The sequence below is a fragment of the Lissotriton helveticus genome, chromosome 7 (assembly GCF_964261635.1).
Source record: "Lissotriton helveticus chromosome 7, aLisHel1.1, whole genome shotgun sequence".
NCBI lineage: Eukaryota > Metazoa > Chordata > Amphibia > Caudata > Salamandridae > Lissotriton > Lissotriton helveticus.
Genome location: NC_136068.1, coordinates 849,075,613 through 849,098,860, shown reverse-complemented (window position 1 = coordinate 849,098,860; position 23,248 = coordinate 849,075,613). Strand labels below are relative to the sequence as shown.

Sequence of the window (23,248 nt, the reverse complement as noted above, 5' to 3'; positions counted from 1 at the left end):
TGGCGCTACATTGATGATATTTTAATGGGGTGGAAAGGAGATGAAAAAAGTGCTTTGGAATTATTGATCGTATCAATGTTAACACAGTTAAGTTAAGATTTACTTTGCAGATCAGCAAGCTACAGTTACAATTCCTAGATGTGAACATTTACATCAAGAATGGGAACCTAGCGAATACTTTACATAGAAAGCCCACAGCAGGGAACACTACCCTCCACGCCAGCAGTCAGCACCCAAAACATACCATCAAAAGCATCCCATTAGGAGAATTGATATGTCTTAAACAGATCTGTAGCACAGATGAGGATTACGTCTTAAACGGATCTGTAGCACAGATGAGGATTTCGCTATGTGCAAACTTGAAGCCCTACAGAGATTTAAAGCTAGGGGCTATAGCGAATCCCTATTGTCAGATGCGGTCACCAAAGTGGAATTGAGATCTAGGGAGAGTCTCCTATCCCCCAAAACTGACACAAAACAACTAAATATGATGTCTAATAATCCTAGATTAATCACTGCCTTTTGCAAGCAGGAAAGAACCATTTGGGCTATTATCAAGCGAATCTGGCCAATCATTTTGACTGATGGAGTTTTGGCTCCCATTTTACCATCACAGACAATCATTACTCAGAGGAAGGGCCCTTCCATGAGTACTCAAATTGTTAAGACCTTTCCTGAATCAGCTACAGCTGCTACAGCCAAAGCAGGGTTTTTTAATTGCTCCTCCTGCAGAGCATGTCGATTCGGGGTTAACACTACTTCTTACGTCACACCTTTTAGCCCAGAAAAAATTGCCATTAGAGGCAATTACAATTGTAAAACCGAGTTTGCGGTCTACATACTGACGTGCACCTGTGGGCTTAAGTATGTGGGAAGTACTAAGCTACAGGTGCACATCAGAATACTGCAACATTTAAGGGCTATTGTCAACAACGATTTCACATTTCCAGTTGCCCGGCATTTTAAAACTAAGCATAACAATGATTTAAATTGTTTGCAGTATTTTGTAGTGGCAGCTATCCCTAAACTCCGACGAGGAGGCAATAGGGAAAAATTGTTGAGAAAATTAGAATCGAAAATGATTATTGAGCTTGACAGTAAGATTCCCAACTGTCTAAAAATACGGAGGATCTGTACCATTTCTTGTAAATAGCCCTGCTTATGGTTTCTTGAGATAGTCTGAATATAGTTTATGCATTACATATGAATTGATTTAATCTTGAATGAAAAGACTGCTGCTATTTTTTTTAATGATTTTAGTCCTTTTTAACATTGTTGAATTGGAACAATATCATATTACTGTGTGATTTTAATTACTTAAGTACAATTTGCACTGACACTATGTAGACTTACTTAGGACTTTATAGCACTTTAGGATTATTTATGCACGTTTTTATTGCGATTTTGCACATCTCTATTACATGATATATAGGCATTCATGCCGGGAGAAAGATCATTTGCAATTTGACTGTGATACTTATAACAGAAAGTATACCTCTTTTGTGTACTGCGATTTTCATGTTTTTTAATAAATATTATGTGTTTCATGAATTATATAAGTAGTACTTAAAATATTAGGAGGAGAGAAGGTCTAAGCCTTGTCGTATATGGCCATACATATATATGGTCTTGAACTCTTTTATCTGACGTTTTTATAACTATGAAGTATTGAAGCAGTGAAGAACGCTTTCAGTAGTTTATTAATGGCAGTAGAGTAGATACAGTCTACCATATCAGGGGCCCCAGAGATAACTGCCTGTCTAGGATTTCCCAAGGGGTTCGGGTTCCATGACAGAGCACCATTCTCTAGACATACATCACCACATCTCTCATTTTTTCCACATGAAAAACAAATCAAATGAATAAGTAACAAGATTGCAAAATGCATCAACAAACATCAATAAAAACTTAAAAAACATTTTACTTTCCTCCCTTCTAAAGGAACAACAAAGAAAACTATTTACAAATGAAATCTTGCAATTTGTTTGGAGTTACTTTGGTGCGCATACTTCTCCTTAAATTTCCATGAAAATCTTTACTAATCGCTGGTTGTTGAAAATTGATGCTACGTTCTTTAGCTTCTACACCAGCTTTGGGATCACGTGCTAAACGGGAAATGTTCCACCAATTACCATCAGACAGTTTTGCAGCATTTTTCCTAAGTTCAAAAATTTGTAAAGGTGCTTTGAATTTTGAAAAACCTTTCCCAACAAAACATGGATTTTTTACACGAACCCAGTCACCAGGTTTCAACTTACTGTATCTTAGATTGTCACTTACTCTTTTTGCACTTGTAGCATCAGAATTAGATTTAGCTATGCTCCATGATTCTTTTATATTTATGTTTTTGTCAAGACTTGTAGTCATTCAAAAAGGACATGACTCAGTAGTAGCTTTTCTACCTCTCATCAGTTCAAAAGGGGTTTCGGTTTTCACACTATGAGGCGTTGTTCTTTAACTCCAAATCAGTTCTTTTAAAGCAATTTCAACATTCATGTTACATTTTAAGGTCGATTGAATGCATTCAACTAGAATTCTATTGAAACGTTCTACTGTTCCGTTGCTTTGTGGGTTATATAGGGGTGTTTTGATGTGTTTGATGTTACATTTTTCCATAAATGACTTCATTTCCAGCGATGTGAACTGGACACCATTGTCAGTTAAGATTTCACCTGGAATACCTTCCCTGCTGAATACATCTTTAAAGAAGTTAATTACCCCTTTTGTTGTGTGTTCCATCACACCTCTGATCTCAACCCACCATGATAGGTGATAAATCATAACAATAAAATACCTCATATGGTTGGGAAGAACATGATAAGGTCCTAAAAAGTCCACCCCAACACGTTGCCACACTCTTCCTGGACAAACAGTGGGAAAATCGATTGCTCCTTCAGTTTTCAGGACTTTATCACTTACTTTCCACTTTCCACAATCATGCACATAAAGATCTATTTCATAATCCATTTTGGGCCACCAAAAATTTTCTCTCACTTTTCTCTTTGTAGAAGTGGAACCTAGATGACCAGAGTGCACTAATTCAATTATATGTTTGTGGAAAAATGTTGGAGGAATTAATTTGTCACCAAGCATTAATTTGTTACGTTCCAATGACAACTCATCCAATACTTTCCAGAAAGCTTGTAATTTATCAGGTAAACTTCTTTCTCTAGGCCAACCCGATGTAACCATTTGTATGACCTCTTTTAGTGTGACATCATTGTGAAGCTCTTGTACCCATTCGTTTTCATCTTTACAAATGTAGGAATCACCAATATAAGCAATGAAACATTCTTCTATTTCTGACTCCCAATCATATTCATCGTTGTCACTAATTGGGAGTCTAGAAAGACAGTCTGCTCTAGAATTCCTTCCGCCTGGGATATATTCTACGGTGAAAGAAAATTCTAGTAGCATTGCAGATAGTCTAGCTATCTGAGCAGTAGTGCGCCTCAACCTCTTTCCTGACAGATTGTCAACCAAAGGACGATGATCATTCCTTAGTGTGAAAGGTCTTCCCCAAAGATAAGCTCTAAACTTCTCAACACTCCATACGCATGCTAGGAGTTCTTTTTCAATAACAGAATATTTACGTTCTGGAGTGCGTAGAGTTCTGGAGGCAAAACCTACAGTTGTTTCACGATCCATGTTGGTTTGGCTCACTGCGTCTGAGGACCGGTAATCAGGCGTATAATACAATGTTAATGCTATCGCCGGGCACACTCTTCACTGCGATATCGTTCGCTGTCCTACCTGGACTAGGCTGCCTGCATCTCCCCGATCCTGCTCAGTCGATGTTGGCTCCTTTCGTCCTGGTCGGAGCATGTGCAGTACTCGCAGGGGCTTTCATGGCTTCCTCCTACCGGAGTCTCAATTTCCGATTCCGGTTCACGGAATCCTAGCTTCCTGCCGCTTTAGCCCAAAACTGAAGAGGGGTTCCACTCGTACCACAAACGCTTCTTGGTAATATTGAATTTCGAAAATCGGCATTCAAGATATCCTTCCTTTGGAAAAGAACAACGAGGAGTGGACCCAAAATCCGGTGCAAAAATCCTTAGTGCTTTATTTTGTGCAAATAATCAGCCAGCAATCCGCCATGACGCGTTTCGCCTCCACCAAGAGGCTTGATCACATGACGTGCCATAAACACAAATGAAGGCATTTATAGTTCTCAAAAAGTGCGCACGCAAGCTGCTCATTATGTATGCATAGAGAGTGAAGAAATATATACATTTATACATACATACATACATATACATTTCCTACTGGAAGTCGTCAGTTGGTAGTTATAGTTAGGTCCATGTTTCAATAGGAAAAGCGTTTTTGACTTGCCTAGATCTTTGGCGCTGTTTGATGAATTTTCACAAAATTTTCCCAAAAAAGTGTCCCTGTGATTTTAGTTGTACATGTAAAGTTTTGGGGTGATCCATCAAGCAGGTGCAAGAAAAAGGGGGTGCCAAACCACTCCCTCTCCCCTTGTTGGGGAGGGATCTAGCATTTTTGCCCTGAAGTCTCAGATTCCCCTCTGAGAGAGTCCACTGTGTTAAGGGATTCAAACGTACCGGAAAATGGCCTTTATTGGCCTCCTCTTAGGTGCCCCTTGCCGAAGCACTACTTCTCCCCTTGTTGGGGAGAGATCCTGCATGTATGCCCTTGAGTCTCAGATACCCCTCCGAGAGAGTCCACAGTGTTAAGGGAATCGCACATAGCGGAGGTTTGTGATTATTCCCATTATCGCTGGTAACTAAGCACTGCGATAGGCGCTTTCTTTGAAACCTTTTTGATGACCTCCTGGGGCTGATACTTTAACCCTCTGATGTACTTCGGCAACCGAGCAGACTTTAGCCGATGATTGGTGGAGTTGCCCTATGCAACTATTTCGGAGTTTGGCTCTGGTTCCCCCCTTGGCCGGCACCTACCCTCCTGATCGTCAGACACTGTTTCTTTTCTCGTCGCTCTGTTGTGTTCCCTCCCACCCCCCCCCCCTTTATTCTTCCTCTCATATTCCTTCCCTCCCTCCCCCAAATCTCTCTCCCCCTGCCTGCTTTTTCTTCCCCACACCTGATCCATACATTTGTTACTTATCTATCCCCAGTAACTACGTACCTGAAACTGTTGTTATTATGTAACTATGTTTTGAAGCAATTCTACCTACTCATCTAAAGCGCTCTGATACCTCTGGGTGTAGCCAGCGCTATATAAAATGTTTCAAATAAATAAAAGAAATAAAGAAATAAAGAAAAAGGAGGGGTAAAGTAAAGTGCCTTTCCCATGTTAATTCCCATGGAGTTTTTAGACACGCCTGCAGCTCGAACCGCTGGACAGAATTACACCAAATTTGGCAAAAAAAGGTAGATTTTTGTCCGGAGATCACGCTTTTTTTAATTTGGTGTAAATCCATCCAATAGTTTTGGAGATATTAAAGGAAAACCAGGTTAGTAAATCTGGGCGGTGCTTAAGCACAGATCTCATGGTGGGATCTGATTGGCTGCCAACCAGGATGTGTAGCAGCCATCTTGGGAGCAATATACAGGACAACACCCCCTTGAAATACATTGTAGTGAATGGCAGGTTTTGAGAGTCACAAAAAGAATGTATAATGGGTGATTACAGATTTTAGTTTTAATATAAATCATTTGTTGATGGTACCATACTCATTTTAGGAATTGTGGTGTGTTCTAATGTGATTTTACCCTGTGGAGAAGCCTTCTGGTGGGATTTCATGAATCGTGTTTCAGAGAAAACTGTCTTCTCTTGATTTTCCCTTAGAGGTATGGAAGGTGGTCCAGAAGCTAAAATGAGAGGATATTTTCTGTAAATTCACACCATTTTTCTCAGCCATATGAAACTGAAGTCTGACATTTTCAGTACAGCATATCCAACAGGAGCATTCTGTCAGTTGATTCCCTTGTATCCTACTGCAGCCTCCCAGTGTGTTCTAAAGAACAACTAGAGCGATAACAGTGTTACTTATGACAAAAGTATGGCACACTTGAAGCCGTGTTGATTGAATCAAACTGCTAACATTTAAAACGTTTATTTTAGAAAGGAACAAAAATAGGAGTGTTCAGTTTGTCATAGGAATTAAGGTTAGTGCTGTAGAAAGAAAAATTAGGACACATTGTAATTGAGTTCTCAAATATCTTCCTCTTCTATTTCATTAAAACATTCTGACATACAGACCGAAACATATACTTTGAACACCAACATCAGACGACCATATGACTCCCTGGTGATCATTAGCTTTACCACAGTGTTCTAATGATCAACTAGACTGCTAACATTCTGAATTTATGCCAAAAGTGTGGCACATCTGAACGCCATCTTGATGGAATTGAAGGAGAAAACTGAAAGCATTTTCTACCGGGAGAGATGTGGTTGCAGCGGCCAGAGCGGTTGACTCTGGAGCGCCGTGCTCAAGGTCCGATCCCCGGCACCAGCTCAGCTCAGCATCATGTGACTCTGATCAGTAGCTCACTAATTCTCCCCGACGGCCCCCAGTGCCAGGATACCCTTAGGGGTGATAAGACACGCTTTACAAATATGGAATAATTACTGGGGATACTGCAGTAAATGAGGAAATTAGGGAGCTTCATAACCAATAAGTTTCCCAAGATGGCCACCAGAGAAAAAAGAGCCCAAATATAGCACAAATATCCCACAAATGTAGCCCAAGTGGAGGCCAATGCCAGAGTTGTGCTAAACACTTAATTTTTTTTTTTGCCGTTTAATATAGCCCAGACTTGACCAGAAGATATAGGAGTGCTTTACATGAGCATTACTTACATTACATAAGGACACACTCATTTTGGTTTTAGGCATGGGGAGATTAAGTGATTTGCCCAGAATTGACAAGATGTCTAGCTGACGTCAAAACTAAAACCTGGTTCCCCAGTTTCAAAGTCTGCAGCTCTGGCCCTAACCCCACATCCTCTCCCTTAAGTGCAACATAAAATTAAGTGATGAACTTGATAAAAAATATATAAAGATAGCAAATTATTTAGAAGTGTTTGTCACTATTTGAGAACTCAGAAAATAATTCCTCATTTTATTTGTTTAGAGCACCAACCATAATTTGTATGGGAATAAGATACTCTCATGGAGGAGAGTGCAGAGGCAACATGTTGGCAACGCTGTGCAGCCTGGAGGGGCAGTGGCAGCACAACGGACCATGGAGGGCAGGGGAAAGGGTGGCAGGGGCAACAACACATCCAGCCAGTACAGGCAAGAGAGGTTGTGGCACTATAAAAGACCATTGAGGGCAGAAGGAAGAAAGGCAGTTGTAGTGCAACCATACAAGCAAACAGACCTTATTCAGGTAGGAGACTCCTTATCTTTTTAAGCCCAAAAGGGCTTTATTTTATCTGTCTCTTGCTTAACATCTTCTCTTTTTCAATGTAAGTCAGTGGGGAAAATCTATTTCCCCAAGTTTTTTTTCAAAATCTCAATCTTACCAAGTTCAAAATGTGGCAAGTAAAGTACATTGGATTAAGGTAGGGCAGGAGGAATGGAGTACGGACATGGACTTTGATAAGAGAGGGCTGGAGGTAAATGGGCAGGGGCACCAAATTGATGGCAGTACAGCACAACAGACCATGGAAAGCAATTGGGAGGGGACAGGGCCATGCACATGGACAACAGAAGCAGAGAAAAAGAGGCAAGGGCAGCAAGCTGACGATACCGAACAGACAGGAAGGACAGTTGCAGCATAACAGACCATGAAGGGCGCAAGTGAGGGGGGAGTGGCACGACAGGGGACCAGACACAGCAGGAGGGAGGGGATAGGGTCTGCACATGGAAAATGGAGGGCAGGGGGTAAAGGGTCAGGGCAGGGGCAGCAAGCTGACCATGCAGGGCAGACTGGTTAGGCACTGGAAGCACAACACACCATAGAGAGCATCAGTGAGACTTTAATTGCATACACACGGACAATGGAGGAAATGTGGGAGGGGGTTTGGGGCAGCAATCTGATCTGCCCACACAGGGCAGGTGGGAGGGGCTGTGGCAGCACAGAAGACCATGCATGGCAAGCGGGAGGGTTAGTGGCAGCACAACGGCCATAGTGGGGAAGAGGGAGGGGGTAGGAACATGCACAAAGGATCATGGAGGACAGAAGGGAGGGTTAGGGGCTGGACACAGACAAAAGAGGGCAGGGAAAGGGGCTTCACAACAGACCACTTGGGGCAGACAAGAGTAGCAAGTGCAGCACAGCAGAGCATGGAGGGCAAAAGGGAGTGGCAGCAAAATGGACCATGGAGTCTAGGAGGAATGGGAAAGGGGGCATGGAACTTGGCGACAGGAAGGGTGCAGGTGGCAGGAACAGGCAGCAACCATTTGACTATGCTAGGCAGGTGGGCGGGGCAGAGGCAGCTCAACAGAATCCTCAGAGTAGACAGGAGGGTGGCAGGTCAATGGAATATGGTGCACAGAAAGGAGAAAGCCGGGACATACACACAGATATCAGAGAGCAGGAGGAAGGAGAGTAGGGGTAGCAAGTTAAGCACAGAGGCTAAGTAGGAGGTCAATGATGGGGTATAGAATTGGGGAACGGAGGGTAGGAGGAGTGGGCAGGGATATCAAGCTAAATAGGGGCAGTTGCTGCACATCAGACTATGCAGGAGGAAGGGAGCTGGCGCATAGACTCAGACAACAGAGGGTTGGGAGGAGGTGGATGGGCAGCAAGGTAACTGTTTAGGGTAGATGGGATGGGCAATGGCAGAACAACGGCTACACATGGCTGTAATGAGGGAGCAGGAACTTGGACTTGGACAATGGATGGAAAGTAGGAGGGGGCTGGAGCAGCAAGCTTGGGTGGGGGTGGCACAATGCCAGGCCAGGCCCTGCGTTCAAACCAACCCTCCCCCACTGTACATTACGATGGGCTTCTTACTTAAGGTAAAACAAAACTTAGAAATTCACTGAAAAAACTAAGATTATAGGGACTTTATAGTTAGGAAATAGAATTAAAAAACTTAGAAATTCACTCAAAAACATAAGTTACAGGGGCGTTATAGTTAGGCTCAGATTTCACTCATACAAAACCCTTGCAATTCAGCAGTTATAGTTATCTGAGCTAATTATAACTTACGCCCCTCCAATGCACTGCTTATGACCTCACATATTACATTACTCATGACATGGTCAGTGACATAACTTATGACATCTCAAATGACATCACTGATGACATCTTCCACATAACCACTCACTGACACCCCTATACAACCTCTCATACACCCACTTAAACACCCACACAACCACTCACAAACCCATTTACAGACTCATACAAGAACTCATACAACCACTCACTCCTTCATAGAGCCACTCTCACACCCACTCCCTCATACAACCATTCACTCACCCATGCTGCCTCTCAACACAGCCACTCACTCAACCGTACAAGCACTCACACGCCCACTCACACACGCAACCACTTACATACCCGCTCACACATCCATACAGCCACTCCCATATCCTCTACTCACCCATACAGCCATTCACACAGCCACCCACTCTCCGATGAAGCCACTCACACACCAACTCACTTAGCAAAACACCCACTCAAACAGCTACTCTCCCATACACCAACGTACAGATCTAGTCCCTCACTCATACAGCCATTCAGACACCCACTCACTCACCCATACAGTCACTCACACACCCACTCACTCACCCATAGTCACTCACACACCGACCCACTCCCTCGCCCATTAAGCCACTCCTTCACCCATACAGCCACTCCCTCACCCATACAGCCACTCCCTCACCCGTACAGCCACTCCCTCACCCATACAGCCACTCACACAAATACTACCACTCACACAAATACTGCTGCTCACACAGCCACTCACCCACACAGCTACTCACACACCCATTAATACACCCATACAGCCACTCGCACACTGTTACAGCCATACAGCCACTCACACACCCAAAAAACCTCTCATACACCCAAACAAACATTCATACACCCATGTAACCACGTATACACCCACTCACACACCAATACAACCACTCACACACCCATAGAACTAGTCAGAAACCCACTCTCTCACCCATACAACAACTCATGCATACATACTGATAGTCACACAGCTACTTAGATCACATATGTTAGAAATAGTACCACTCAGTAGTACAACTAGTGTACTAATCTAACTTTTGTAGTAGGTTAGTATATATGTTTAACACTCATAAACTCTTAGATAACACTTACACTCACTTGATGGATGTCAACAGTGATATCATGAGTAAGGTCACTGACCATGTCATTGCTGATGTTATATGTGACGTCATAAGCAGTGCATTGTGGGGGTGTAAGTTATAGTTGGGTCAGATAACTATAACTGCTGAATTTCAATGGTTTTGTACAAGTGAAATCTGAGCCTAAATATACCCCTGTAGCTTTAATTTGTTTCAGTGAATTTCTAAGTTTTTTTTATTCTATTTCCTAGCTATAACGTTTGTGCAAAACCTTTGTGCTTTGTTTTTTTCTGTGAAAAAAAATAAATATATATATATACATATATATATGTATATGTGTGTGTGTGTATATATCACTGAAAAAAGCAAAGGTTAAAGTTAGGTGGATTTGTCTAAACTAAAATTAGTTTTGAGGAAAAAAAACAAATTCACTAGTTATAGTTAGCAGCACTAGCTATACCTTACGCCCCCGATGTGCACTGCTTATGACCTCATATATGACACCACTCATTACATGCTCTATTACATCTCAAATTACATCATTGATGCATCACCCAATGAGAGTGCTGGTTTGTTTTAAAGGTTACATAGTGGCGAACAAGTACCAAATTACTTTTCCACCTATGTGTGTACAGGCAGTGTCCTGCTAATGGGTATAAATGTTTACAGAATGCATGTTCTACTAATACATCATAGGTGTGCTGAGGTATTGAAGCCATTATGAATGTTTGCATTGAAGAGTAACCTTGTGTGCAGGTGACTGTTGACAACATATGTCCATTATGTTCCACACATGTTTTAGGCTCTGTAAAAAAAGTTTTCAACAGGGTAAATATTCTACATACAACATACTAAGTATTGTACTATTACCTAGCATGAGAGTTGCGCTGGAATTGGTCTGAGTGAATTTGGCGCTCTCTCAGTGACTGGGAGCCTGTGTCTGTTCTCCACTTGGCTGTGCAAGACAGCATCCCGGTTTGGCCATCCTGAGGCAGACGGCAAACTGACATGCGCCCTTGCAGTGTCCACCACTTCTCCTCCCTGCTGCTGTCTGTCAGGATGGCCCCACACCCAAGACTTGGCTCAGTGACAGCAATGAAAAATAAAATAATACAATTGTTTTATTATAATTTTGTTTTTCATGCTTGCATCTGCTGGCTCTCGGCAGTGGGGTGACTCTGCTCCGCCCTGAGGAGTTGCCACATATTGTAAGCACCCTTTAGTTATTTGACAGAATTGTGTCAGCATGACAATATCTATGTAACATTAAAAAGACTGTATGCACCAGTTATTAAGATGTTTTGCTTCAGAAGATGGGTATGTACAAAGTTTTCACCTCAGTATTGTTAGAGCGCGGGAACCCTACTCCTTCAGTATGAAGGCTGTAGGTAGTATGATCTTTAGCACTTTCAGACCTTGGTTATTTGAAGTGAATAGTCTCTTTCGACGGGTTAGGCAAAAGTGTACAATGTGCTTAGTAGATACTGGTCAATACTCTGTGGTTTATTTCTCATAAGAAGTTCACTGTCTGCAAACAATGTGGCAAAGAGTAAATGCTCTCCATGAAGTAAACAGTACTAACATAACTCACTTTTCTATTTATATCTACCTCATTTCTCAATGCAGATTCAGTGACTGTCAGGGGTTTGATACAGGTAAAGAGTGCCATAGTAGAGAATTAGTTATGTAACGCGCTTAAGTATCTGGAGGAACTTGTTTTTCCCTGAACGGTTGTATACAGATTGAACACCGTGTGCAGGATAGGATACCCTTTCATCTGTCATTCATAGTCAACATGAATTCGGCTACCCATGAAGTGTATTGTATAGGGTCAATGTTGTAAATAACACAGGCTTGTTTTACCTAAGGGAGTTGTATGTATGATAGCAGTAAAGACACTTAATATTATTCAAAGGCATTTTGCATTTATTTTCATAGCTCTAATTGTATACTTGTTTATAGAGCAAAGTGTATAAAAGACGTTTGGATGAAGTCATCAATGATGTAATTTGAGATGTCATCGCTGATGTCCTAAATGATGTCCTAGAACATGTCATGAATATTGTCATGTGAGATCATAAGCAGTGCATGGCGTGGGTGCAAGTTATAGTTAGCGCTGCTAACTATAACTGGTGAATTTCTGGGGTCCCTGACTTTGGCCCCGGGGATCCCATCCCCTGCGGCTCAGTGCATATTGCAGGGGGACAGGGTGATTTCTGCTCTGGGTACCCTGTTCCCGGGATCAGGCGCATATTGCAGGGGGGTACACACACGTCCCCCGTCCAGGCCGCTTTCAGGCCAGGGACCCCATCCCTGGGGCCCAGTGCTAATTGCAGGGGGAGGGGGTCGTGCGGCTCCCCTCCCTAGGTCGATTTCAGCTTGGAACCCCATGCAATCTGAAAGGTTGGTCACCCACCATACATTTGTTGGGAGGCTGGGGGGGGGGGGTAGCCCTGCGGCCCCAGCCCACTCCCTGCACATAGACAATCCCGAAATGCTCCCGCCTGCAGCGAGCAGCTAATAATGCTGATCCCTGCAGGCGGGAGCAATCTTTTGATCTGTTTCCCTGCCTGCTTAGCGGGCACAGAAACATATCAAAAGGCTGCTCCCAGTGGGTAGAAGGATTCTTTAAGCTCCCGCCCGCTGGAAGCGGACTTGGTGTTTGCATTTAACTATTTCATTCAGAGAGCAATAAGATTGTGTACATTTATGGACTGCAGTCTTTTTAATGATTTGGAGAATGATTAAATAAAGGCGCTACCATTAGGGAGACAATGTTCTATTTGTCAGATATGAACACACTTTAACAAAATTGAGGAACCTTGATTAATACTTGCCAAATAAACGTTCTATGTAACAGGCATACATAATTTTTTTTAAATGATAAAATGTTTTTTATTGCTTCAAAACAGGACGTTTGGCCTGGCTTATATACTTAGTTGGTACTGTTATTGGAGGAAGATTAACTTACACTAGTACGGATGAACATGATGCCATGGATGGAGAATTATCATGTCGGTAAGTACAGCATTGAAGAAGTCAAACATGTTTGTATTTATGTTTCTAAAATGGCTTTCTTCCTGGACTTAGACTGCACTGCTGCCTCTGCTGGTATTAGTAATATGTTGTTAAAAACTGACAGATTTACTGAAGGACATAACTGCCTAAGGAACCAATTATACCTTTTTAGTTTCTGTTATACGAAATGAAATGAAATTAAATTAAATGAAATGAAAAACAATTTTTAACGCGCAACTAAGCCCGGGGGGCGTCAAGGCGCCTAACCAAACAATACCAGCTACCATAGTATGCTCCTGATTACGGGTAAGCTCTGACAAAACACCAGGTCTTAAGCGCTTTTTTAAAAGAGATCAAAGAAGGTTGCATCTTAATCTCATAAGGCAGCAGATTCCATAGTTTGGGAGCAACAATGGAAAATGCTCTATTTCCCCAACGTACCCTTTTGGCACGTGGGACCACCAGTAGATTCATCTCCGAAGATCTCAGAGATCTACAAGGTTGGTAGCGGGTCAGCAAGGCACCCAGGGGATCCGAGAGACACTCAGCCAAGGCTCGGTAGGCAAGGCAGAGGATCTTAAACGAGATCCTAAGATGAATAGGGAGCCAATGAAGGCTCTTTCTGGCCATCGTTGCAGAAGAAGTTTTGGGAAGTGCTAAAACAAAACGAGCAGCCGCGTTTTGCACAACCTGTAGTCGCTGGATGAGCCCCTTGTTGGAGTCTGCATAAAGCGCATTGCAGTAGTCCAACCTTGAACTCACCAATGCGACTGCCACCTGCTTACGCGCTGAGGGGGAGAGATAGTGAACAATCTTCCTAAGAATCTTCAGCACCCCCCAGCAGGTGGCAACTGTACGGTTGACCTGCAAAGTCATGGACAGGGAGGTGTCAAAGATTACTCCCAGATTTCTTGCCGACTGGGAGGGAGATGGACAGGTTCCCAGTGAGTCCGGCCACCACTCATCTGACCAAATATCCTGGTCCTTACCAAAGACCAGGATCTCAGTTTTGTCGCCATTCAACTTCAGGGAATTCTGAAGCATCCAGTCAGAGACTGTCTGCATACAGATCCTGAAGTTGGTGGCAGATGTTAAAACTGAGTGGGTCAGTGACACCATAATTTGAGTGTCATCGGCGTATGACACCAATTCCATCCCCTGAGATTTTACTAGCCTTGCAAGAGGGGCGACATAAATGTTAAATAGGGTCGGGCTAAGAGCCGACCCTTGTGGCACCCCACATTGCAAGGACATAGCAGGGGAAAGGAATTCACCAAGCTTGACTCTTTGCTCCCTCCGTTGTAGAAAGGAGCATAGGAGGTTAAGAGCCATGCCGGAGATCCCTGCCTCCCTCAGCCGAGATGTAAGAGTAGAGGGAGACAGGGTGTCAAACGCCGCTGTGAGGTCCAGTAGCACCAACACAGTAGTTTGGCCTGCGTCCACCCTCATACGTATGTTATTGGCCACCATGGTCAGAGCTGTCTCAGTACTGTGTGCCTTTCGGAACCCATGCTGGGAGCTGTCAAGATACCCAGATGAGTCCAGAAAGGTAGTAAGATGGCAGTTGAGGTGTGACTCAAGAATCTTCGCAGGAGCGGGTAACAGTGAAATAGGTCTAAAATGTTTCAACTGTTCCGGATCCAGCGTAGGCTTCTTGAGTAGGGGCTTCACTATTGCCCTCTTCCATATTGAGGGGAAGGTACCCTGGATTCTGGCACCATTCATGACTTCCAGGAGTGGCGGAAGCAAGGTCGCTCTGCATTCCTTCATTATCCTCAGAGGGCAAGGATCAAGAGGGGATGAGGATTTAATTCTATCGAGCAAGAGCTCAAGTCCTTCTTGCGTGAGAAGCGGAAAGTCCATTAAGCTTTCAGGATGGTCTCTAGTCCACGCCTCTGAGGTAGTCAAGGTTTGGAGAGAAGAGTCGGCTAGCGACTTTCTCTGGGTTTCTAGTGCAAGATATATATCATCAATTTTCTTGTGGAAGAACTCTGATATCTTGTTACAGAGCTCCTGCGAGCCCACCACTGGATCAGGAACCTGTAGGGAACAGAGGGAGTCGACAATTTTAAAAAGCTCCCATGGGGAAGTAAGGGAGGTAGTGAGATTCGAGAAGTACTGCTGCTTTTCCCTGATAACACTAGATTTATAGTCTGCAAGCAGACCCTTATGTACTACCCTTTCAGTAGGATCCCACGCTTTCCTCCATTTTCGTTCCTGTCTTCTACAGCCTTGTCGAAGAAGTCTTAGTGAGTCCATATACCACGGAGCAGCGGGCTTACGGCGAGCCAAATATCTAAGGGACGGGGGAGCTAGCTCATCAACCGCCCTAGTGATAGAGTCGGAGAGCCACATCGCTGCTTCCTCAGCGTCTCCTAAAGAAGAATAGATAGACGTCTTTATGTATGGCTCAAGTGTATCATTATTAATGTTCTTATAACTTCTTTTCGGGCCTCTGCTAGTAGGGAATGAGTCGGAAGTTACTTCCCGTGGGAGGGCCATCAAAAGAGGAATTGCCGAATGGTCTGACCAGACCAGAGGCACCGGAGTATCGACAGACAGTCTGTCGTCATTAGAGAAGACTCCGTCTAGAATGTGGCCCGCCAGATGGGTAGGCTTATTGACCAGCTGGATGCATTCACAAGCTGCTAGTGTGTCCACCAACCTAATGGTATTCGGGTCTCTTAAGTTGTCCAAATGAAAGTTAAAATCCCCAAGAATGGACAGATGGGAGTTGCCAAAATATGGTTCCAGGATTGTGAGAAGATCTTCAGTGAACGTAACTCTGGAGCCAGGGGGTCTATACAGAAGGATTCCTGAAAAGGAGGCCGAGGGAGCACACAGGATAGAGAAGTGCAGAGCCTCAAAAGAATCCGAGGCTTCCGACAAGAGATTTAATCGTGCAGGGCAGGGCGGCTTTGCAAACAATAGCAAGTCCACCCCCTCTGCGTTTAACTCTGTCTTGACGCAGCAGTTTATATCCCTCCGGGATGGCCATCAATAGATCATGGCCAGAAGATTCCGAGGCCCATGTTTCTGTGACAAACACCCATTCCGGCTGCCTATCTTCCACAAAGTCATGGAAAGAGATATTATTTTTAATAAGGGACCTGGCATTGATCAGAAAGCCCTTCTTTATCGATGTATTCCTAGATGAACGAGTGTAGTCTCGAGTAGACAACTTGAAAGATGTGGAAGGTAAAATCACAGAATTACAGGTGTGGCAGCGGGGGGAATGCAGGATACCCTCTGGAGAAAATGTGTGTGTACAAGGTAAGCATGGGGGCTTCAGGGCTGTAAAATCAACAAAGGAATAAGAAAGGATTCCCAGGGGTTGCGTGGGTGTAAGTCCAGTGTCCAGCTCGTCCTCAGCGCGGACGGGCGCAGACGGGCTGGACTCTGGCTTGACTCCGGCATGCGAACGGCGTGCCCGCGGAGCGCGTCCGCTGCGCGGAGTCATGGCCGTCTGTTATTATAGTGCCTAGCCCTACCCAAAATGGCCGCCACCGAATTCCGCCCGTGTCCCAACAGTAGTGTAATTTCACCAAAGACTTAGGGGGCTTTTAAGACCAATTTTTAACGAATTGAATATTCGCACTTGTTGGCCAGCGGTGATACGTTGGCTGGAAGGATCCTCAATTATCTTGGCTTGCCGGGATGTCAAATACCTAGCAAAAGTAAGGAACCTTTTAATGCAAGCCGATCTAGAGGCCACAAATAAAGCTTAATCAAGTACGGCAGCAGCGTCACATATATGACAAAGATAAATTGGACATTATATCTTGAATAGGATCCAGCTGAAAGTAATCCAGGACTTTTTCGGACACTGCTTAATTCTGAACGTTTTTAACTAGAACCCGCACGGATCGTTTTAAACTCTTAGATTACAATTTAGGTGTATTATAATGTTGTTTCATATTTTAAAATCTTGGTAACCATGACACTGAAAAGAAGTATTTAATGGAAGATTAAGTTAACAAAAACTTTTTTTTTAAATGTACATTGTAACGATTTTAAGTAATCATGTACAATAAACTCTTTGACTTTGACTTCACCAAAGACATAGGGGGTAATAAAAATAATAACACTTGGCTTCTTATCTCATCTTTGAATGCACTGGTGTAAGTTTACTTCCAGCAATAATTATTGAAAAATGAGGATTGGCCAGTCAATAAAGTTGTCAATAAAGAGTAAATCATGCCACAATCGGACAACACACGTTTTGTACCGTACAGTACTGTACTATTTAACAGTCTAGAGGGCTTTCAAACTTCATCATAGGAGAAGCAAGCGATACCTTTTCCTTTGGCATCACAGACTTACTGCTCCAGTGGATTGTATGCCAGCTTTGTTATTCACAGTCATTCATGATATGGTGCACTGAGACATAATGTATAATTGGTCACTCCAAGACTGGTGCGGATGGCCAGGATTTATAATGGTGACAGCATCTGGAAATAAGTAGTACAACTGAGAAGTGATATCCTTAGAAGGATGACGTGGTAATGCAGAAAGACTGACGGAGAAATACAGCGAGAATTGAAGAGTAAAAGCCTATTTGAAAAACAGGAAATCTGCTAGGCTAGTCACTGATAACTATTTTTTTTTTTAAAGATGTGTTTATTGAATATAACATTGGCAATCTGACAGCAATCACATAATCAAGTTACATTTGCACAGGAGGAGACAGGCAATCAAATAATCCGTAATACAACATGTATGTTTGTTCAAGAAAGTTTAGGCAGTGCATCAATTCTCAGGACAGCAGTTACTTCTTATGAATCTCGTCTGGCTAAATAAGTCCGCGAGTGCATCGCATCTCTACACCTCTCCGTCTTCGTCATCTGAACTATCCAGATCTTCCTCTGGCAGCAAGTCACATAAGTCCCCTCTGAAAGTGTTCCAGGGTGCCCAAATTTTGTTACATTTACGCGGACTCCCCCTGGTTACATATACTGTGCGCTCCGTTATCATAATCAAGTCCATATTTCTACACCACAACGATAACGTGGGGGGTTCTGTCGCACCCCATTTCTGTGCTATGTCTCTCTTTGCAACCATGAGGCCGAGTGCACCCCAGGTTTGACCATAGCGAGTGAGATCAGTGGGGTCCCATATATTCAGAAGACATTTTCGTGGTTCGGGCAGGAGGGAAACCTCTAGCGTCTGTGAAATAGTGCGCAGGACCTGACGCCAGTATTCTACTATAATTGGACAATCCCACAGGGTATGGAAAAGTGTGCCTTCCTCCCCACATCCCCTAAGGCAGAATGGGTGCTTTGCACATTTTATCTTGTGCAAGGTGGTTCTGGTGTAATACACACAATGTATTATTTTTAGTTGCACCAGTCGGAACTTGGCTGATATGCCCACCTCCCTAGGGGATGCCAGTGCCGTCAACCACTCTGTATCGTCCATATCTCCCACATCTGCCACCCATTGGTCCCGGAGCCTAAGTGTAGGGTCGGGCATATTGTTAAGGAGCTTCCGATATGTGAGGGATGTTGCACGCTGCTGCATGAAATCTGTGAGTAGACGGTCCTCTAATGGCGAGGCCTCTGGGATGTCAGTGTCCGCTAGTATTGCCGTTAGTAAGGCATGCCTAATTTGCACATATCTATATGTTTCATTCTGACCCAAGTCATATTGTTGCTGGAGTTGTGCAAAAGGAACCACCGTCCCTTTATCCCACATGTCTCCCACCGTGGAGATTCCGATATTACCCCATTGCGTAAAGCCCTTGCTATTCCTTAATTCTCCCAATGCCTTGGTGTCCCAGAGCAGGGTGAGTTTGGTGATAGTTCCTTTCCATCCTAATTTTGCCGGTGCGCATACCACAACGCGACCGTCTGCTTTGTGGGTCCTATTAGTTTTGTGGCTTGGCTTCTATTATAGAGTACCGCTAGCATGTTGTTCGTACCTAATTGCATTCTGTCTGCTCGGTATGCCGGATCTTCTTAGGGTGCATGAATCCAGTGATTAATGGTTCTAAGTTGTGTAGCCCAATACGGCAATGCAATCCCGTCATCATACGAGCTCCTATTTAGTTTAATTTGGGCTATTCGCGCCGGTAGGTTTCCCCACAGAAGGGCCGAGACCTGCGCTGCGGCTTGTTTAAAGTATCGTGGCGGTATCGGGTATGGTGTGTTGTCAAGAGCATAGAGGAACCTCGGCAATGCCATCATTTTATATAGTGCTGCTCTTCCCAGCAGCGTTAGGGGCAAGGACGCCCGATCCTTTACGTCGCGCTTCAGTCGCTCTAGAGGGGGCGTCAGGTTTTTATTAAAGAAGTCAGGCGCATCTCAAGTAATGTGTATGCCTAAATACTTAAATGAGCCTCTGGCTATTACGATCGGGCATTCGGCGGGGAGCGACGGATCTGGACCTTTTAAAATGTACAGAACCGATTTGGACCAGTTTATCGTGTGTCCTGATTTTGTTCCGTGTGTATTACAAATTTGAAGAAGCTCAGGTATACTATGGCACGGTCTGTTAGGTATAGCAGCATGTCGTTGGCGTAGAGCGAGATACGATCTTCCCACCCTGCCTTCCAGCTAATGCCTTTTAGCAACGGGGTCGCCCTAATTAAGGTCGCCAATGGTTCTAATGCCAACGCAAACAACGGCGACAGCGGACCTCCCTGGCGCGTTCCCCTTGCCAGCCATATAGTATGCAATATGTGGCCGTTGGCTGTTACCTAAGCCACTGGTTCAGTGTATAAGAGTCGTATCAAGGCCTGGAATTTAGGGCCAAAGCCCATACGGTTTAGGACTGCGAAGAGGTACTGCCATTTTACCAAGTCGAAGGGCATTTTTGCGTCCAGTGACATTATCACTGTTGGCTCTGAAAGCGTCGGCGCCTGTGCCAGTACCCTGTGAACTCGCCTGAGGTTAAGAGCAATGTTTCGGTGTGGCATGAAGCCTGATTGGTCCGGGTGGATCAGCTGGGGGAGGTGGGGCATTAGTCGATTTGCTAGTACTTTCGCCAAGATTTTGGCTTCCGCATTCAGAAGTGATATCGGGTGGTAAGAGGTGCATTCTGCTGGGGGCTTACCTGGCTTGGGAATTGCCACGAACGTCGCTGTGCGCTGATCCAGCAGGAGTATAGCTGTCGCTAGGCTGTCTTTATACATTGCAGGCAGCGGCGTGCTTAGCGTATCGGACATGAGCTTGTACCATTCTATGGGGATCCCGTAGGGGCCCAACGCTTTCCCAGATTGTATAGCTCCTATGGCAGACTGCAGCTCGTCGGTCGTGAGGTCTGCCTCTAGTTCCGTGACCACCCCGGGTGGGAGGGTACAGGTTTCTACGTGACTAAGCGAGTTGATCGCTTCGGATTCTCGTACTTCCCGGTCTGGAGTGTAAACTTCCTTGAAGTGGTCAGACAGTGTACGTACTATTTCCTCAGGATGTGTCTGTATGATGCCTGCCTTTGAGTACAACTGTTGTATCCCTCTGGGCCCTCCCTTTTTGTCATCCAGCCATGCCAACATTTTCCCCGCTTTATTCCCTATGTCGTAAACTTTGTGCGCCGTCGCAGTGATGTGGTCTACGGTTTGGTTCCTAAGTGGTCCCTGTAGCGCTGCTGCTGCAGCTGTAAGTCATGGGCCGAATTCAAGGAGGGATCTGTCATGTGCGCTATGTGCGCAGTGTGTAAGGCGAGCTCCAATTCAGTCAGTTCTTTTTGTTTTGATCGTGTATGCTCCGTGATGGAGGCTATAGCCTGTCCTCGGAGGACTGTCTTATAAGCCTCCCAAAGTATGGACGGTGAGTCTACAGAGGTAATATTTTCATCAAAGAAATGCTTAGTAGTGTATTTAAGTTCTTTCCGTATGCCGGGGATTTTCAGATAATTAGGGTAGATGGGGTAAATTCTCCTGCAAGATTTCTCCCTGCAAGAGAGAGTCAACAACACAGGAGAGTGATCTGAGATGCCCCTAGGTTTGATTTCCACCTCCTTGACATTCTGTAACCTCGATCCCACCATTAGAAAGTAGTCTTTTCGCAACATACTATTGTGTACCGCGGAGTGGTATGTGTATTCGTTCGCTGCTGGGTGCGTATGTCGCCAGACGGCTATTAGCCCCATTGCTTCTAGAAAGCCCTGGAATCGGGAGGGACCCGACGTTTGTGACTGTGCCGGAAATCTGTCTACTGCCGTGTTTATTGTAGTGTTAAACTCACCTCCCAGAATGAGGTCCCCCTCCGGTAAGGTTAAGAGAAACGCTCCTAGTGCACGCAGTGCCACCGATTGCAGTGCCGGAGGCACGTATACCGAGACTATGTTTAGAAGTTTGCCCTCCCACTGGCCTTGAATCGCTGCGAAGCGACCCTGGTCATCTATCTTAGTCTGTAGTGGTATAAACGACGAGGTCTTTTTGATTAGGATACCCGTCCCTCTCAATCCTGAAGTAAACTCAGCGTGCGCCGCCATCTTGTCTCCTCGTCTGTCTAGCGCTTGGCACGCCTTCCCTGTGAGATGAGTCTCTTGCAGAAGGACTACTGTTGGGCTGTGCCTTTGTAAGGCCTGCAGTACCAGACCCCTCTTTATTTTATCGCCCAAACCTCTTACATTCCATGTCAGTATTCTCAGGGGCGGCACGGGGGTCTCTTGTGACGTGTTGTACTGGACGTTACCCTGTGGATTGCGCCCCAGGAAGGGTCTACCGGATGCTGTGGAGTCGCTGTCGTGTAATGATATCAAAGCGTCTGTGGTGCAGTCGCGGACTCACCATGTGTTCCCCTCCTATCTCAATCGTGATGCAACCGCCCTCTCCCTGTGCTCTCAGTGTGTGCCTGTCGTCAATTCCTGTCACAATATTTAAACATAAACCGACCAAAACTATCCCTCCCCACCCCTCCCTGCCTCCCTGCTTAACGGACATAGAACCGCCCGCCACCCCAACTTAGCAGAGTGCTTTTCCCCAACCCAAACCATAGTACTTGCTTGTTGGGGTATAAGGTCCGTAGAGGCGGCAGCCCTCGCTGTCCCCCCGGGCTCGCCTCAGTCCAGAATCCAGAGCCAGCCCAGTCTCAATCAATAGTTGGTGCAGTAGTAATGCCGGTTGGAGCCGAGAGGTCAATGTTCCAGTTCCAGTTCATTTTCTTCTGTCCCTGGTCGTGGTGAGCGGCTCGGCACCTCTCGCCTCTGTTCTTGAGATCCAACGTGGTCATCCTTTTGTTGATGGCGGTGATTCCAATCCAAAAATGCTTTATTTCGGCCGTTTGAGACCATAAAAGATTCATTAGAAAAACATTTAAAACACATAAAACATACAGTAAAAACAAGGCAAGGAGCAACAGACAAATTAATCCAGTTTCCTGGAGGGTCTAAGGCAATGAGGACACAGTTAGCTACATTTCATTACAATCCATTACACGTTTAGTAGGAAATTAACCTTTCAATACTTTTTCCCTTATCTGCCACATGGCCATTAAGTACTTGGCAACTGCAAAAACTATATAATGCAGGGTACTTGTCTTCAGGATTCTGTATGATTGTAAACAGTTTCTAATGCCCAGATTCCTACACAGTGGCGCTAGCCAGTATTTCCTCGGTCTATTGTAGGCAGGGCAAAAAAACAACACGTGTAGTTCATCCTCCTCATTCTTACTGCAGATTTTATCGTCCAGCATTGTCCATTTACTAGTAAAGGCTTTAAGGGGCAGCGTGCCAAACCTCCATTGAATGAAAAGTTTCCATGCAAGAATAGGAAATATGATGTCCATAAAACCTTTAAAAAAAAAAGAAATTTTTGGTGGCCAAAAATTGTTCAGTTAGGGTGCCAACTTTTGATGCACACACGAGCGAAATTAGGCTTTTGTCCTTGAAGATCTTCGTAACCATTTTGCGTGACACCCCTAGACAACCTCTTTTGGGATCGTCCCACAGCTCAGGCAGTCCCAAGCGTTAGAATTCTCGTTTGACATATGCCACCCATGGAGTTCTGTCAGAATGGTTGAGGTTCAGGACGTGCTTGAGATCTTGCCTTGCGTGGGAAAGTTCACCAGTGGACCAGAGCCTGTGCCAG

General features: G+C 44.6%; 1 protein-coding gene across 2 annotated transcripts in view; it reads left to right on the top strand.

Moving 5' to 3' along the window:
- Window positions 1-23,248, top strand: part of RANBP17 (RAN binding protein 17) — a 1,522,743-nt gene that overhangs the window by 481,466 nt on the left and 1,018,029 nt on the right. For both annotated transcript variants that reach the window (XM_078653359.1, XM_078653358.1), the window contains exon 13: window positions 13,113-13,218. In XM_078653359.1, the coding sequence (XP_078509485.1) occupies window positions 13,113-13,218 (106 nt within the window). The remainder of the gene's footprint in view (window positions 1-13,112; window positions 13,219-23,248) is intronic.